At 43.5% G+C, this 14,687-nt stretch overlaps 1 protein-coding gene across 5 annotated transcripts in view; it reads left to right on the top strand.

Moving 5' to 3' along the window:
* LOC119436883 (nuclear pore complex protein Nup214-like) overlaps positions 1 to 14,687 on the top strand; it is a 253,473-nt gene that overhangs the window by 175,160 nt on the left and 63,626 nt on the right. For 4 of the 5 annotated variants that reach the window (XM_037703911.2, XM_049660065.1, XM_049660063.1 and 1 more), the window contains exons 25-28: positions 4,270 to 4,445; positions 6,461 to 6,883; positions 9,403 to 10,538; positions 13,929 to 13,979. In XM_037703911.2, coding sequence (XP_037559839.1) covers positions 4,270 to 4,445; positions 6,461 to 6,883; positions 9,403 to 10,538; positions 13,929 to 13,979 — 1,786 coding nt within the window. The remainder of the gene's footprint in view (positions 1 to 4,269; positions 4,446 to 6,460; positions 6,884 to 9,402; positions 10,539 to 13,928; positions 13,980 to 14,687) is intronic. The other variant, XM_049660067.1, reaches the window with a different exon arrangement.

Genomic DNA, 14,687 nt, shown 5'->3' with positions numbered 1-14,687 from the left:
ACACTAAAGAGAAACAGGAAGTTCAGCTGGAATAAGAGGGACCTTCAGGAATGCATGCAGTTTTTGTTGGGTGCAAAAATATGAGTTATTAGCGGAGAAATTCATAAACAAAGACCAAATATCTCTTCCTCAATTTCTCTCACCCCAGATTTGGCGCTGAAGCAGTGTCGTCACAGATTTCGCTGCTCTCAACGAATCGGAATGCGCCATGATACGTCACCGCTTGCGTAAACAGTCGAGGCGCTGGCTGCATCATGGCTGCATGGCCGCTGCGTTTGTGTTCGCCGCGATGGATACCGTTGCTGCCGCTGAACCTTGCAACAAAGAGCTCGCCAGGAAAGCAGGACTGCATTTCAGCGATATTCAGTGAAACTGAGCTCGAAATGATCCTCCGTGCTCGAGCGGTAGGTGTTCCCGCGTGCGATGGCGGTGAGCCGCCAGGCGACGATGTTCCCGACAGAACAAGCGTAGAAAGTTGCGCACGTACTCTGTATGGTTATTTCGTTGCTTTAATGACATTCAGCACCGGTAGGGGGTTTAATGAAGGCCGCATTGAGGGAACAGCTGCTCAGAAAGGACTGGCCTCTGGGGCACGCCAAGATACTTTCCGAGGGTAGGATTATACACATAATCCGAGGGCGAGAAATGCAGAGAGCACACCATCGGTTTCTCTGGCTCTTTTGCCGTTGAGCCATTGCGAACTCCGGGGAGCCGGGGCTCATTGCGCGGCACCACATGAAAGGACACAATCGGGTCAACACTGCCGCTGCCCCTGAGCACGCACCTTGGGCCATTTATGCAGCCCTCAATATTACACACACGAGGCATTTTTTGGCTGTTTCCCGCGAAGTCAACGTTTTTCGAGCCACGCAATACGCAACCAAACATTGTAGAGCGGAACAGACACGCGCAATGATGCATGGAGCAAAAACTAAACTACGAAACTATCGCGACCGGATGTATCGCCATGCCATTTTTGTCGGCGGCTTCTAATCTGCCGACAAATACGTTGTACTTTGCGCCTGTGCCGGCTGTCGGTGTTATCGCGCACACCGTATCTTGAAAGCGATCTCCACATGGCTCTGACCTTTGTATGCGCTGTGCTTACGCCGCTCAGTTTCCCTTGAAGCGATAGACCACACGAACCTGCGCTCGCTGCGGCGGCTGCGCTTCCCCACGCCTGCGTGGGGAAAAGCGCCACCGCTTCAAACTCTTCGCGCCCAGTCCCAGGCTCCGCGCCTCCGTACCAAAAGAGAAAGGGAGAATGCGCGTGACTGCACGCTGTTCTCTTTCGCGGCCGTCGGTGGGGCGGCGTTTATTCGTATCAACCGACACGGGTCGAAAATCGATTCGTAACAACCGTTCTCTAGCACGTTGCAAAGTAATGGGCTCAGCCGGGACCACAGAAAAATTTGTATTATCCGGAAATTCGCTTTTAGCCGTGATCTTATAATCGCGATTCCACTGTACTTTTGTTTATTCAGTTCAAGTTAGTTAAATTTTTGCTTAATTCGATCTTGCAGAAAGGTCCCAGCTGGTGCTAATACAGTTAACTTCTGGTAATTTGACCCTGACTTGACATATTGGTACTGAAGACATCACAATCGAAACTCTGTATATATTCATGTTCTGTTCACAGCTGGGGCACTGACACAAGTTGTACTGTGCGAGTCATGTGAAGCAAGAGAAGCTTGATGTGATGCATGCTAACATTATCATAATGCTGTGAGGTTTGAGATGGGGTTATGACCTTATGGGAGTACGAGGTATCCAAAAGTCTTGCCGGATAATTCAACCGAATAATAATTTTGAACCAGGATCAGAACTTTACTTTTGGCCATATCTGTGCAGTTTTATGGATCGCAGTTGCATTGAAAAGACAATTTCTTTTACAGCAAAGTTTTATATGGCTACCCCGGCAAATTTTCTGTGTCCGTGCGTGTACACCGTCGCGTCGATATAGAAAAAAATTTTCGTCGCCAGAGCTAGTGTAATTTTGAGTTTCTGCGTAACAGAATTATGTTTTCTCGTATGTTCAAAGTGCAATCCGATGCTTCATGTCTGCAGGTTGTGTGTAAGTCGTACTTTACAAATTTTGATGCACTTTGAGAAAATTAGTTCAGTAACGCACTTGCGCCAGATTTAGGTTCTACTCGAAAGGATATATGCTGCACTCTGACACTCCTGCATGCGCGCGTGACGAATTTGTGCCCATAATGTATCTGTCCTTGATGAGTGGGCACTCTAGAGTGTCCATTGCATCGGCTGCGCAGAGTGTACTGGGGCCGTAATCAACATCAGGGCAAGACCTAAAGAATTACAGTGACGTTCAGTCCGTGAACGCGGGTTACGCGCAAGCATATGGACGCAGCGGCATTGAAGCACCAACGGAAAGGACGCAAACGAGGTTGTGGACGCTACATTGATCTCGACGGTGCGACACCTTATAGTGGTGACGCTTGTCGGCAACAGCTTCGCTGTACATCCACTTTCACAGGGTGGAATGGAGGTGGAAATTTTTTTTGAGCTTGCACTGTAAAGTTTGAAAGTGTAATCTTAATCATTGTGTCCAGGTACTGTAGTCCACATGTCTTTTTGTAGGTCTGATTCCAGGCAGCAAGAAAATTAATGTTTTTGCAGCACTTGGAGTCTGCACGATTTCACCCCTGACTGTTCGTAAAAGCGCGATATAGGGTGCCAGGAGGCTAGACACTGCATGTGTATTGCAGAAGACCTTAATGTACATTTATATTCTTTAGAAACTTGGACATGGTGGTAATTACATACAGACATTGAAACTGTAGGCATTGGTAACATACTATGTGATTTGATTTGATCCTCATTTTTTTTTTTTTTTTTTTTTTTTTTGTAACTTCTCAATATGCACAAGAGCCTGTTGCTTTAGCAATTTAGCAAGGAGTGCATGTCTGTGTGGAACACATCTGGAGTTACGTAAAAATCATTTTTACATTCTGTATTTAGTGCAGTACAGGGACATTGTTGTGTAACCAAAATTAGACATGCTACAGTTTTTTTCTCGCCGCATCAGCAAACGCAGTCATAAAAAGTTTGGTAAGGGCATTAAGTTTGGTAAGTAGAACACTTTTTTTCCCGTAATCACTGCCTTCCACAAATCTGGTTTTCCTATTTTGTGATGCAAGACTGCTATCCCATAACTGTATCAAGGCAACATTCTTGCGAGCCTACACCTACAGAGTGTAGTGTTTTATTTTCACACGCAGTTTGACATGTTTATTAATGTGTTATGAATTAGTTATTAATCAAGTTACACGACTGCGAGTTGTCGGAAATTGCTTGCAGTGAAAACTGATGTACACTGTTTTTTTTTTTCCTCCCGGCGAGGGTGGGAGTTATGCTGTTACTTCCTTTCTGGTTGTATTTGAAAAGCATAATCTATGATAGTCACTCAGCATCTTTTTTTTTTTTTTAGGAATAGCTTACAGGGACAGTGTCCATAGCTGTAAATGGAACTTCGGATACTTTATAGTTTTGTTCCTGCTGATCATTTTCCTTTTTTTTTCCTCCTTTTTGAAACAGAATTTAGAATGATAAAAAACTATTTTAGGTTCATTTTTCAGTGCTCTTGTACTATTGGCTTAATATATTGCATGGTCTGGCTGTGCATTACATGGAACATGTTGTATTTTGTGACATGTTGCACTTGGTGCAGACTTCACAATTGGTTTTTCATTACACCCTGAAAGGGGCATGGTTGTAATGTAGAACATTGGACTGTACTTGCACAATGTCAGGCATTCATGGACCACGCCAAGATACACATGTGTGGCAGTGAAAGCGTTCAGGAATGCCAAGAGCTTGCTTTCAGTTAACTATGGCACTGGTCTTAGCAAACCTTCAACACATTCTTGCATACAGCTATGCACCTCTTTTTACATGCTCATGAGCTCAGCTAATGCTCGGCACCTAGAACTTGTAAGGGACACTTAATTATCTAACATTAAGTCATGCTGCCAGCTGATTTGTGTTGTTTGCTCATAAAGCACAAATGAAATAGTATGAATCATTGCACACATCTCTAAATGAGGTTAAACATTCTAAACATCAATTTATCTCCTACAGTGCGCAAGTGTGACAGGTAAATGAACCGTGCCGTCTACATTGTCTACTTTATTTGCCCTCCGTTTCTATCTTTTGCTTCTGCATCCATACTTTTGCACCTTTGGTTCAGTTTCTCCAGTAGAGCACCTTTTCATGACTTCTTTTTTTTTTTTTTTTTTCATCCACCAGTGTCCTCATTCCCAGCTGCAGTGCCAGCACCAGTGCCAGCAGCAACACCAGTGCCAGCAGCAACACCGGCGCCAGCACAAGCACAACCCTTTCCCTTCATGAAAAGCGCAACTGCAGCGTCCCCATTCTCGGGCTTTGGTGCAACCAGCTCTGGACCCCTTTTCAAGCAAGGCTTTGTAAGCCTGCCATGATGGAATCGTCCTCTCTTCCCCCCTTTCTTCCTCGTACATAATAGTGGCTGTGATGATCATACATTGTTCATTTGCAGGACTGTCTCCCAGTCTCTGTTCTGTTGCATGTCCACAAAGGTTTTTTTATAGCTATGACAGTGCTATGACAGTAATGAGACAGTTAAAGTGACAGAGGAAAAATAAACTAGAAATGAGTATGTTAAGCACTGTACGCATTTAGATCTCACATGAAATAGATATGACTGGCGTGTGAACATTGGAAAAAAGATGGGCAGAAACAGGCACTGCGATCTCATCCCCGTCCCTGCAGAGAAAAAAAATCTGCAGGGAGCGTTTGTGGTTGAACAATGCAACAGAAGTGGTAAAGCCTGTTCACATCTAAAAAAAAAGGGGGGGGGGGGGGGGGGGGGCTAGCACACTAACACTGTACTCAGTTACTGTGCTTACCATTGCTGCCAGTCTGATCTACCTTTCTTCTTCTGATGGTTGTACAACATAAGTTGATCTGTTGCACCAAGGCCACAAAATGCTTCATAACTGCAAGAAACACCTGAATAGAATGTTTTAGAAGCAGTAATTGCTTCCAGGTTAACAAAAGGCTTGGAAAAACAATTTCATGGCTGTAGCTCCAGTGTAACGGCAGTGAGTCCACTGTCTAATTGAACATTCTGTTGTATCAGTTCCTGCAGAAATTTCGGAAGCATGGCATCAGAGATCACTTTGTTTAACCAATCTAGGTAGCATTGGAATGTGTCATCACGATTGACAGCAAGGGCATTGACGCTTCTCATAGCAATAGATCCGGCTTGTCCATGTTCATTGGTTAAACTAATGCAACTTTTTTTTTTTTTTTTGGAGATTGTCTCTTCTGGGATGAGAATCAAAATATGGCCTCCACTCTGAAGAACAGGTTGTGCGAGGTACATAAGTTTCAGGACAAAGAAGTGCATATTTTTATTTCTATCGTGGAAGGAAATGTAAAGCAATTCACATCATATCTTGGAAATAGTAATTGAGGCCTTAAACAGCACATAGAGCAAACAGAATGTGTGCAGAAGGTCATTGACTCTTAAATTGTGGCTAAACTTCCAGATTGTGGTGAATGAGGTTGAAAGAAACTCGTACTCTCCTGTGACCCTGTGACTAACACACCGGGCACAATATGCATTTTTCTCATTGGCAGGGCGAGATATATCTTTAAAAATTTTCTGTTCTTATTGTTACTAGCTGGAGGAGCCAGATATGAGAAACAGTTTTCACACCCATTGATAAAATTTGCATATTGCATTGTTGGGGGGGTCACAGTAGTTTATTGCAATATGCATGGCTTTTGATAAAAAAAATTGTGCATTCTTAGGCTAAAATGTGTTTTAGTTAATTTATGAACTGACCTAAGCATATGCGATCTTTCTCTTCACCAGTGTCTGTCAGCTGATTATTATTTGTCATTCTGTTATGTGTGCAGCCCTGTAACAAGTGTTTGCACCGTATATTCATTCTCCCATTGCAAATATATCTGCACAATTTGGACAGTTATTGTACATGTAGCTAGGCTGCGAAGTGGGGTGCCATCTGGGAATGTAGCCATGCTACATTCCCAAAAGTTGTGCATTGAAGCTACCTGCCGTGGTTGCTTAGTATCCATGTGCTGCCATTGAGGTCATGGGTTTGATCCTAGCCGTGGCAGCTGCATTTCGAATGGGGTGAAATGCAAAAATGCCCGTGTACTTAGATTTAGGTGCACACTGAAGAACCCCAGGTGGTCAAAATTAAAATGGAGTCGCCCACTTCGGCGTGCCTCGTAACCATATTTTGGTTTTAGCGCGTAAAACCCCACAATTAAATTTGTGCATTCAAGCTACTTGAATTGTTCTTTATGCCTGCTGAGCTGGAACTCCTGTTTAATTGTTGCTTTTTTTGGGATGCTTCCTTTACCCTGTTCTCACTGAAAGGATGCAGTGTGACCCCACACTTATGTCTCTACATTTATTTACTACTAGGACCAGCAGAGCACAACACCCGGGAGGTCACTGTTTGGCAATGTGTCATCAGTGTCATCTGCTGCAGCAGCCTTCAACTTTACCCTGTCATCTACCAAGGACAAGCCTGCCAGCACACCTCCAACTGGCAGTGTCTTTGCGCCACTTCAAGCCAAGGCTCCTGGCTCTGAGGACATGCGCTCCCCATCTGGTGCCGCACTACCTTCTAAAGACAATTCCCTCAGGGATGCCGCAAAGCCTCAACTGTCATTTCTTCCATTTGGGCCATCTATTCTAAAGCAGTCCGCAGCCAGCAGCACTGCAGTCTCTGGGACACAGGTGACTGTCTCCACGTCACCATTCCAGCCAGTCTCGTCTGTAGCAAGTCAGCCAGAAAGTCTCAACCTCACAGCTGCTGCTACATATCCTGCTCATGCACCGGAAGTGAGTGAAATACAACCACCAAAGTTCGAGGGGAAGCTTTAGCTCGGGCCCAACTCCAATGCCGCCCGTTCAAATACTTGCAAAACGGGAAAAAAAAAAATCCTTTTCCGAGTTAACCCCTAGACCAATTTTAATGAAACTTCATGCATTTGAGAGCGAAAGTTAAATTCTAGTGACTGTATGAAACAGAATTTTCGTTTAGGACATGCACCTTTTTAATAAAAATTGCTGAAAATTCATGTTTGAAAAAAATAGAAGCAAAAAGTGTTCACATAGTCGTAGCTCTGCACCAAAAACAGATATCGCAGTTTTGTGAACTGCATCTGTTAGAGCATCTAAAGCGGACAAATTTAGTATGTAAATTTGCAGCTTAAATGAATTTATTACATTGTTTACAAGGGTTACAAGAAACTTATTCACAAGTTAGTAACATATTCCATATGGGTATATATTATATACGTAATTGATAATATATCAATTTTGTCCGCTTTAGATGTATTATTAAAGTTGGAACTGTGATACCGTTTTTCATTCCCAAGCTATAATGTTATAATCTTGATGGCTTTGGTTTTCTAAATTCTGCAGTTTTCTACAATTTTCATTCCAAAATCGATGGCCTAAATCAAAAATTCATTTCCAGCTGTCACTAGGTTTCAAGTTTTATTTATGTAACAAACCTCATCAAATTCGGAGCAGTAATTGCCAATAAACATGATTTCTCCTTTACCATGTGTTTAGATAAAAATCGTGGAGCTAGAGCTTCCTCCTAAAGGCCAACTACCACAAGATTTTACTTTGTTGGTTATAAATACTACTGAAGTAATCTTGGCAAAGTTTCAGAGCTGATAATTCTGCAGTTTTATCAATTAACAGCCTCCAAGTAGCAACATAGCAGACAATGTAGGCACCTTGTGATAAGCGGATGTCGCACAGATCACGGAAAAGTGGACACATGCTGATGATGGCCGTACCTCGGTGCCCGTGTGGGCACTAAATCTCGGTGTTCTGGGCTCTAGATAACTTCCAGCAAGTGTTAATGGTGGCTTTCCTTTACGGTTTTGCATAAGAACAATTTTGCTAGCTTTTTGGGACACATTCACTCATATTTCACACAAATTGTTTTTATGGAGGTTGTTCTTTGTCTGCAATCCCTAGGACAAGGCTTTTTAAGTGATCCAAAATTTTGCCGCAGTTGGTCTTTAATACAAACTTAGCAGATTCACCACCTTTCATTGAGGTTCACATCTGCATAAATAGCACCGCTCTCTCTCTGTCTCCCTCTCTGTCATTTTTATTTTTATAGGTTGTCACATTTGATTCATGAACTCTGACATACAAGTCTTGTTGTGAGGCAGGGGTTGGTTCAGTTCAATTATGTCATCAAGACCCGAGCAGGCTTCTGCGGAAAGCAAACAGGTCACTTGAAAAAGCCCTCTTTCCAACCCCTGTCTTCCACCCTGCTTGCAGAAAGCCTTACCAAAGCACAAGACATAGCACTTTTGTACTAAAAGTAAGTTTGAAACTTAAATAACAAAAGTACTGACAGCAGAAGTGTACAGCATAATTCTTGAAAAACAAGTTTAATAAGCATTGGCTTTAATTTGGAATGGTAAAAATTCAACCTGTATGTCTCATAAATTCATGTATATGGGAATATTTGACTCGCTTATAGCAATGGCTGACACTAATATTAATTTAATTTTGTCTTGCATACCAGTAGATATAATTTGCAGTACATAGCAGCCGAGGGCACACTGTTGGTTCCTTACCTTTTTAAGCGAAGCTTTATAGGCTCACAAGTGTCGGTGGTGGTGGTGGTGGTGGTGTCACGCTGAAAAATGGGCCAATCCTGGTGATAGTGCAGAAAGGGTCCAAGCTCACTGGCACATACCTCTGTGGGCTCAGGGACCTGTAACGCATCCTTAAACTACCCTTGTCACACGTGGGACGTGGGACAAGAGACAGTCACCAGCCCTTCCCCTTTCGATAAAATGGGGCTACGCGAAGCTTGTCGTCCGATTCTATGGGGGGGGGGGGGGGGGGGGCTTCCGAAGCCCAGGCGAAACGTCGGTGAAGAGCCGCGGACCCCGAGTTGCGGGAGCGCGATGTTGAGGCCAAACGTCGGCGAAGAGCCGCCAACCCAGAGTTTAGGGCATACGAAGCGGAACGTCTGCGACAGTGTCGTCTTGCCACAAGCTTCACTTCCCATTTTCTCGACAGGGGAAGGGCTCTGAATTTTTTCTTTCTTTTCGTTTCTTTTCTCTTTTTTCTACAGCTCTGAAATATTGGAATACTGACCTGCAAACAATAATATCCAAAGGTTTTAACTGAAATGCAAGGAATTTATTTACTTTATATGTGCTACATTTCACTGTATTTGCATGCAACTGTCAATTCATTGTGCCCATATGCGCATGCTGTGAAACCTTCTCCTTATAAAGCACATTGATTTTTGTTTTCATTTTTAGCTTTACAGTTTGTTTGTTGTGCCCATGTTTTTTGGATCTCTCACTACGCAGGCGCAGCCACTTCTTCCAAAGGCAGCCTCCAGTGAATCAAGTCAGACACATGCTGTTTCCACGACAGCTGCTGCTTCTGTGCCAGAATCGCCAAGCATTGCATCTCCTGCTCCACTTGTGTCTCCTTCCAGCCAGGCATCATCACTGCCAGGCACAGTGCAAAGTGTGCACGCTGTTGCTGCAGCAGCTCAGGTTGTTCCTACAACACAAAGCCCACCGCAATCCCCACCTGTAGCTACTGAGCCAGGAGCAGCAGCGCCTATGACTAGTGGAGCTGTGCTTGGCCAAGGGTCTTCATCAGTGCTCACAGTGGCACCTATGGCAAAAACAACTGGCACCACAGTTTTCGTCCAACCAGCAATGTCTACAGCTCCAACATCATTCATAAGTCCAGTTTTCGGCAGCCAGGCCTCTACAACTTCAAGCCAGTCTGCCTTGCAGACGGGAACAACTGCAATTACCGCTCCTGCATTTGGTCAGGCTCCCACAACAACCACAGCATCTTCACCTGCCCCTGCGCCACATGCTTTTAGCATGCCACAGGTGACAGTGGCATCATCGACTGCTCCTCTGTCTTTTGCAGCACAGCAAACCGCTGTCACTACCACATCAGTGCCATTAACATTTGGCCAGGCAGCTGCAACCACAACAGCAGCAGTGTCAGCGCCATCATTGTTTGGACAGTCAACTGGTGGTGCTGCTGGTGGTGCAAACGTGTCAATATTTGGTGCCACGATGACGTCAGCTACATCTGCAACTAGCACACCGTCGATGTTTGGTGGAACAACATTCACCTCCTCTACAACAACAGCTACTACTGCACCATTCTGGAAGCCAGTGGCATCTGCTGCTCCCATGTTTCCACAATCTGCTGCTACAGGGCAATCAGTCTTTGGACAGGCACCGACAACAGCAGCCTCTCCTTTTGGCCAACAAGTGGGTGCACCACCAACTTTTGGCCAAACAGGGGGATTTGGCTTTGGCCAGACAGGAGCTGCATCAACTGCTGCAAGTACTTCTCCATTTGGCCAAATGGTCCCAACAACTGCTGCTGGAGGCACAAGCACCTCTTTGTTTGGGCAGAAGTCTTCCTTCAGCTCAGGTTCTGGACAGGCACCATCCCTCTTTGGTCAGAGGTAAGAAGAATTTGGCATCATTTGGGGGCCAGTGCTAGGCCTGGCTCTTTTAATGTCTAGCACATCCACTTGCATGTATAGCTGACACCTGAGCAAGCTGTAGACATAATTTTGAAACTGCAGCATTATACTCTGTTTCAGTAGTTCCGTGCAGCAGAGCCAAAACTATGCGACCTGCGAGTGCGGGTTCTTGCGCAGCGAGATGCAGTACCACAGTTCGGAACCCATTGGATAACTAAATGGCCTTGGCAAAATACAAAAATTCGTGGGACTGCAACATTCATATGGGGACGGATTACCAGCGAAGCTGTTTAGGCTGCATACGTGGGCTGCATACATTATGAAATCATACATTTTTTTTTTCATATGGCACCACACTACACCGCCGCGCTCACCGCACCTCCCATGCTTCTGCCGCAACTGCTGCTGCAGCCGCGCCAGCACCTCTAACGCGCGGGGCGTTATAACCACAGAAGCACAAGCCATCTGCACAGGCGCTGTCGCCACACTCATTCCTCCTCTCCCCTTCCCCTCCATTGCTGCAGCGCTGTCCCCACACCCTTTCCTCCTCTCCCCTACCTGTCTCCATTCCTGTCCTGATGCGGACGTAAGCTGCCCAGGGTGCCCCCCTGGGAACACATGAGGGGGATGCATACAGGGGCTAGAGGTAAACAGCTTCACTGTAAAATACACCAGATGATCGTTGTGTTTGCCAGAGAATAATTCTTTTCTCATTCTGGTGGACTGGTAGCTTAGCATTTGAGTTGTGACAAAACCAAATTTAGTGATTAGTACTCTGAGGAAAAGCACACACAAATTTAGGAGATGGAACATGTTCTACCTACTGACCAGTGGTTCTCTACTCTCATTTGACTGTTGAGTTTGCCACACTTGGTGCAGAATTTGTGTGTGACTAAGAGCACTGGTTGGATCAGAGCTTCAGATTTGCAGAAATAAGTGAATTGTAATTCTGAAAAAGAGGGCGGGAGTGCCATCTTGATTCCCCCTCCCTCGGAACACACACCTATCTGTTAGGCTCTTCCAGGGCCTTTAATGGCAACCACATTGTGATGCGAAGTGGCATTAACTGTGAAGAGCAGTAAGGTGCACTTAAAGCAGATGGCCAAGAGTGATGCCTTGGTATTCCTGAAAACATTGTAAAAGCAAGACATGCAGTACTAGCACTACATTGAAATTAGCACAATAACTCCTTTTGATATCGTAGATTGCAGGAACATTTGGCCAAGGCAATTCAAGTATTGAATGTTAAATGCATTGCATTCATACATAGACTCAACCTGAAAACTTTTGTTGACTTAGAGCATGGAAACAACCAAAGTACACAAAAAAGACTACAAAATCTGGCATCCACTCAATGGTGTCATTGGCACTGCAGATTGGATGCAAAATTTTAAGAGGCGGCATTCATTTTCTCTTCTAACAAAACTGCATTTCCATGCCAAACAAATGTAGAGACAGTTCTAAAAGTGTCATCTCTAGTTTCACCTGATTAATTTTCTCCATTTAGTGTCCTTTTTATGTGATCCTGCTTGCAAGGTATCTAACTTAATACTCCCTAGACTAATCGCAAACTCTTGTTCCTTTGCCAGGCTCTTGAACATTAGTTTTGTGCGTATTACCTGCTGCAGTCACTCAGTTTCTTTGTCACTCTGCTGCTGACAAGGTCACAGGTTCGATTTCCAGCTGCAGTGACTGCATTCCAATGGGGACGAAATGTAAGGATGCTTGTGTACACACCACACTTTGGGGGCATGTTAAAGAACCCCAGATGGTCAGAACTATAATCCTTGGCCTTCCAACAGTGTCTCTCTTTTAAGCGCTGTGTTGCTTTCGGTCATTAAACCCCATCAATCACAGTTTCCTGCTTATTAATGTTCAAACCTTAGATTTTCATGGTTCAGGTCCTCCATCATTTGTTACTAGTCATCTCCATTGTTGCTGAACACGACAATGTGATCTGTAAACTCCAGGTGCTTGAGCTATTTCCCATTAATCCTTGCACCTAATCCTTCTTCACCTTGCATTTTGAATACTTCTTGCAAGCAGGCAGTGAATAATAAGCAGAGATTGTCTCTCCTTGCCTAGGCTCCTTTCTAACCGATGTTTTTCCACTTTTCTTGGAAAGTATTATTGTAGCTGTCGAATCCCTATACATCTGTTTTATTTTTGCTTATTTCTGTCTTTTCTATAGAAGCAAAGGCTAGAAAAGTTGACGCATTCATTGTTGCTCATTTTTTAATGGAGTGTGTTCCTTTTCATTTCTAAACAATAAATTGGCCTTGGCCAGGCGTTGTCATAACCTGACACATGGCCATGGTGAGCTGTAGCATGAGATAGGTGTCATTGCTGCCAGTCTTTTTTTTTTACCTTGTTTTTTAAGCAAAGCAGGCATCAACTTTTGATGAAATTTACCGGAGGTAAAATCTACCAGAATATAGCTCAGCATAATACAATATAACCTCACTACAATGTAGTTGCATCCGAAACAAAAATAAATTTCGTTATTCTAGTGTCAAAGGGCAACACTAGGTGCCCTTAGTTTGTGTGCGTCTAACAAGCCATCAATCGATGGCGCCACCTCCTTCTGTGTGTGTGTGTGTGTGTGTGTGTGTGTTTGGAATAAACTAGTCTCTTGTTCTCGATCCCGCTCTGGGCGCCAACACGGCAGTTATGTCTGATATTTATTATAAACATAGATTCGTTACATGCTGATATCAATATGAAACATTTTAAATATACCATTAATCAATGATTCTTTATATCCATGTTCATTATATCAAGGTTAACTATATTTGCTTTAGTGCCCCTTTACTGTATGAATGGCTCAAATTGGCAGAGGTGAAATCCTATGTCTGTGTTCCCCAAGGTATTTACCTGTTGTGTAGTAAAAGCATTGGAATATGTTTTAAAAATGTAACCTGATATTTATTATAAACATACATTCGTTACATGCTTATATCAATATGAAACATTTTAAATATACCATTAATCAATGATTCTTTATATCCATGTTCATTATATCAAGGTTAACTATATTTGCTTTAGTGCCCCTTTACTGTATGAATGGCTCAAATTGGCAGAGGTGAAATTCTATGTCTGTGTTCCCCAAGGTATTTACCTGTTGTGTAGTAAAAGCATTGGAATATGTTTTAAAAATGTAACCACAGTTTCCCATTTGAAAACAATAATTTTTCGCAACGTCCATGTCACTATTTCCCCCATTTCTTTATTTAAAAATGGCCCAGAGGGGATGGTGGCATGAGCAGTAGCTCAGTGGCTGAGCGTTTGTCCACTGGCTTCGTGCATATCAATGAGCCCTGCTTTCTGTTGCATTTCTTGATAGTTTGATTGTTTGAGTACCTATTTCAGCCTCTTTGGCCAGTCCAGCACTCCCACATTTGGCCAGCCACAGGCTGCGAGGTAAATCACGGTCTTAAGTGCTTGTAGCAAATGCATGAACCCTGAAGCATGCGAAAGCTGATTAGTGACCTGCATTACATGTACCATGAGCACATACATACATGCATGCCAATTCTTTTAAGCAATGGAACACATGTTCGTGAGGGCATGAGAGTGCACTTCTGCACACATGCATGTAAGCTCACTAGCTGTTTGCAGGTATGTGCAGCTTGTGCCTGGAAGTACTGCGCTTTATTTTTTACATGCGTTTTATTGTGGTACAATGATGAGGTACAATGAGTCAGGTGTTAACATATATATATATATATATATATATATATATATATATATATATATATATATATATATATATATATGTGTGTGTGTGTGTGTGTGTGTGTGTGTGTGTGTGTGTGTTTGAGAGTCAGTAAGTCTAGATTGTATCAAAAACCAGTTGAATGTGTCATGGCTGATAAAGCAGGGTGACAGTAAGGATGGCAACATTTTCACTGTTAGCACTAGCAGAACCTACTGATTTAGCTCAGGCTTCTCCTGAGAGTGGATGAACAAACATCCAAGCTGTGACACTGACGGAACAAAAGCTAAACCGTTGATGCCACAGTTTAATAGCTTCAAAGGAAGTTTATATGCTCACTGTCTTATCTAAAGGCAGTGATTTCCTTAGTGTACATTCAGTAATTTCTGGTCCATTTCTAAAATAAGTACAGG

This window comes from Dermacentor silvarum, chromosome 1 (genome assembly GCF_013339745.2).
Source record: "Dermacentor silvarum isolate Dsil-2018 chromosome 1, BIME_Dsil_1.4, whole genome shotgun sequence".
NCBI classification, from domain to species: Eukaryota; Metazoa; Arthropoda; class Arachnida; order Ixodida; family Ixodidae; genus Dermacentor; species Dermacentor silvarum.
The sequence above is the reverse complement of the archived record's forward strand: the minus strand, read 5'-3'. Positions and strand labels throughout refer to the sequence as shown.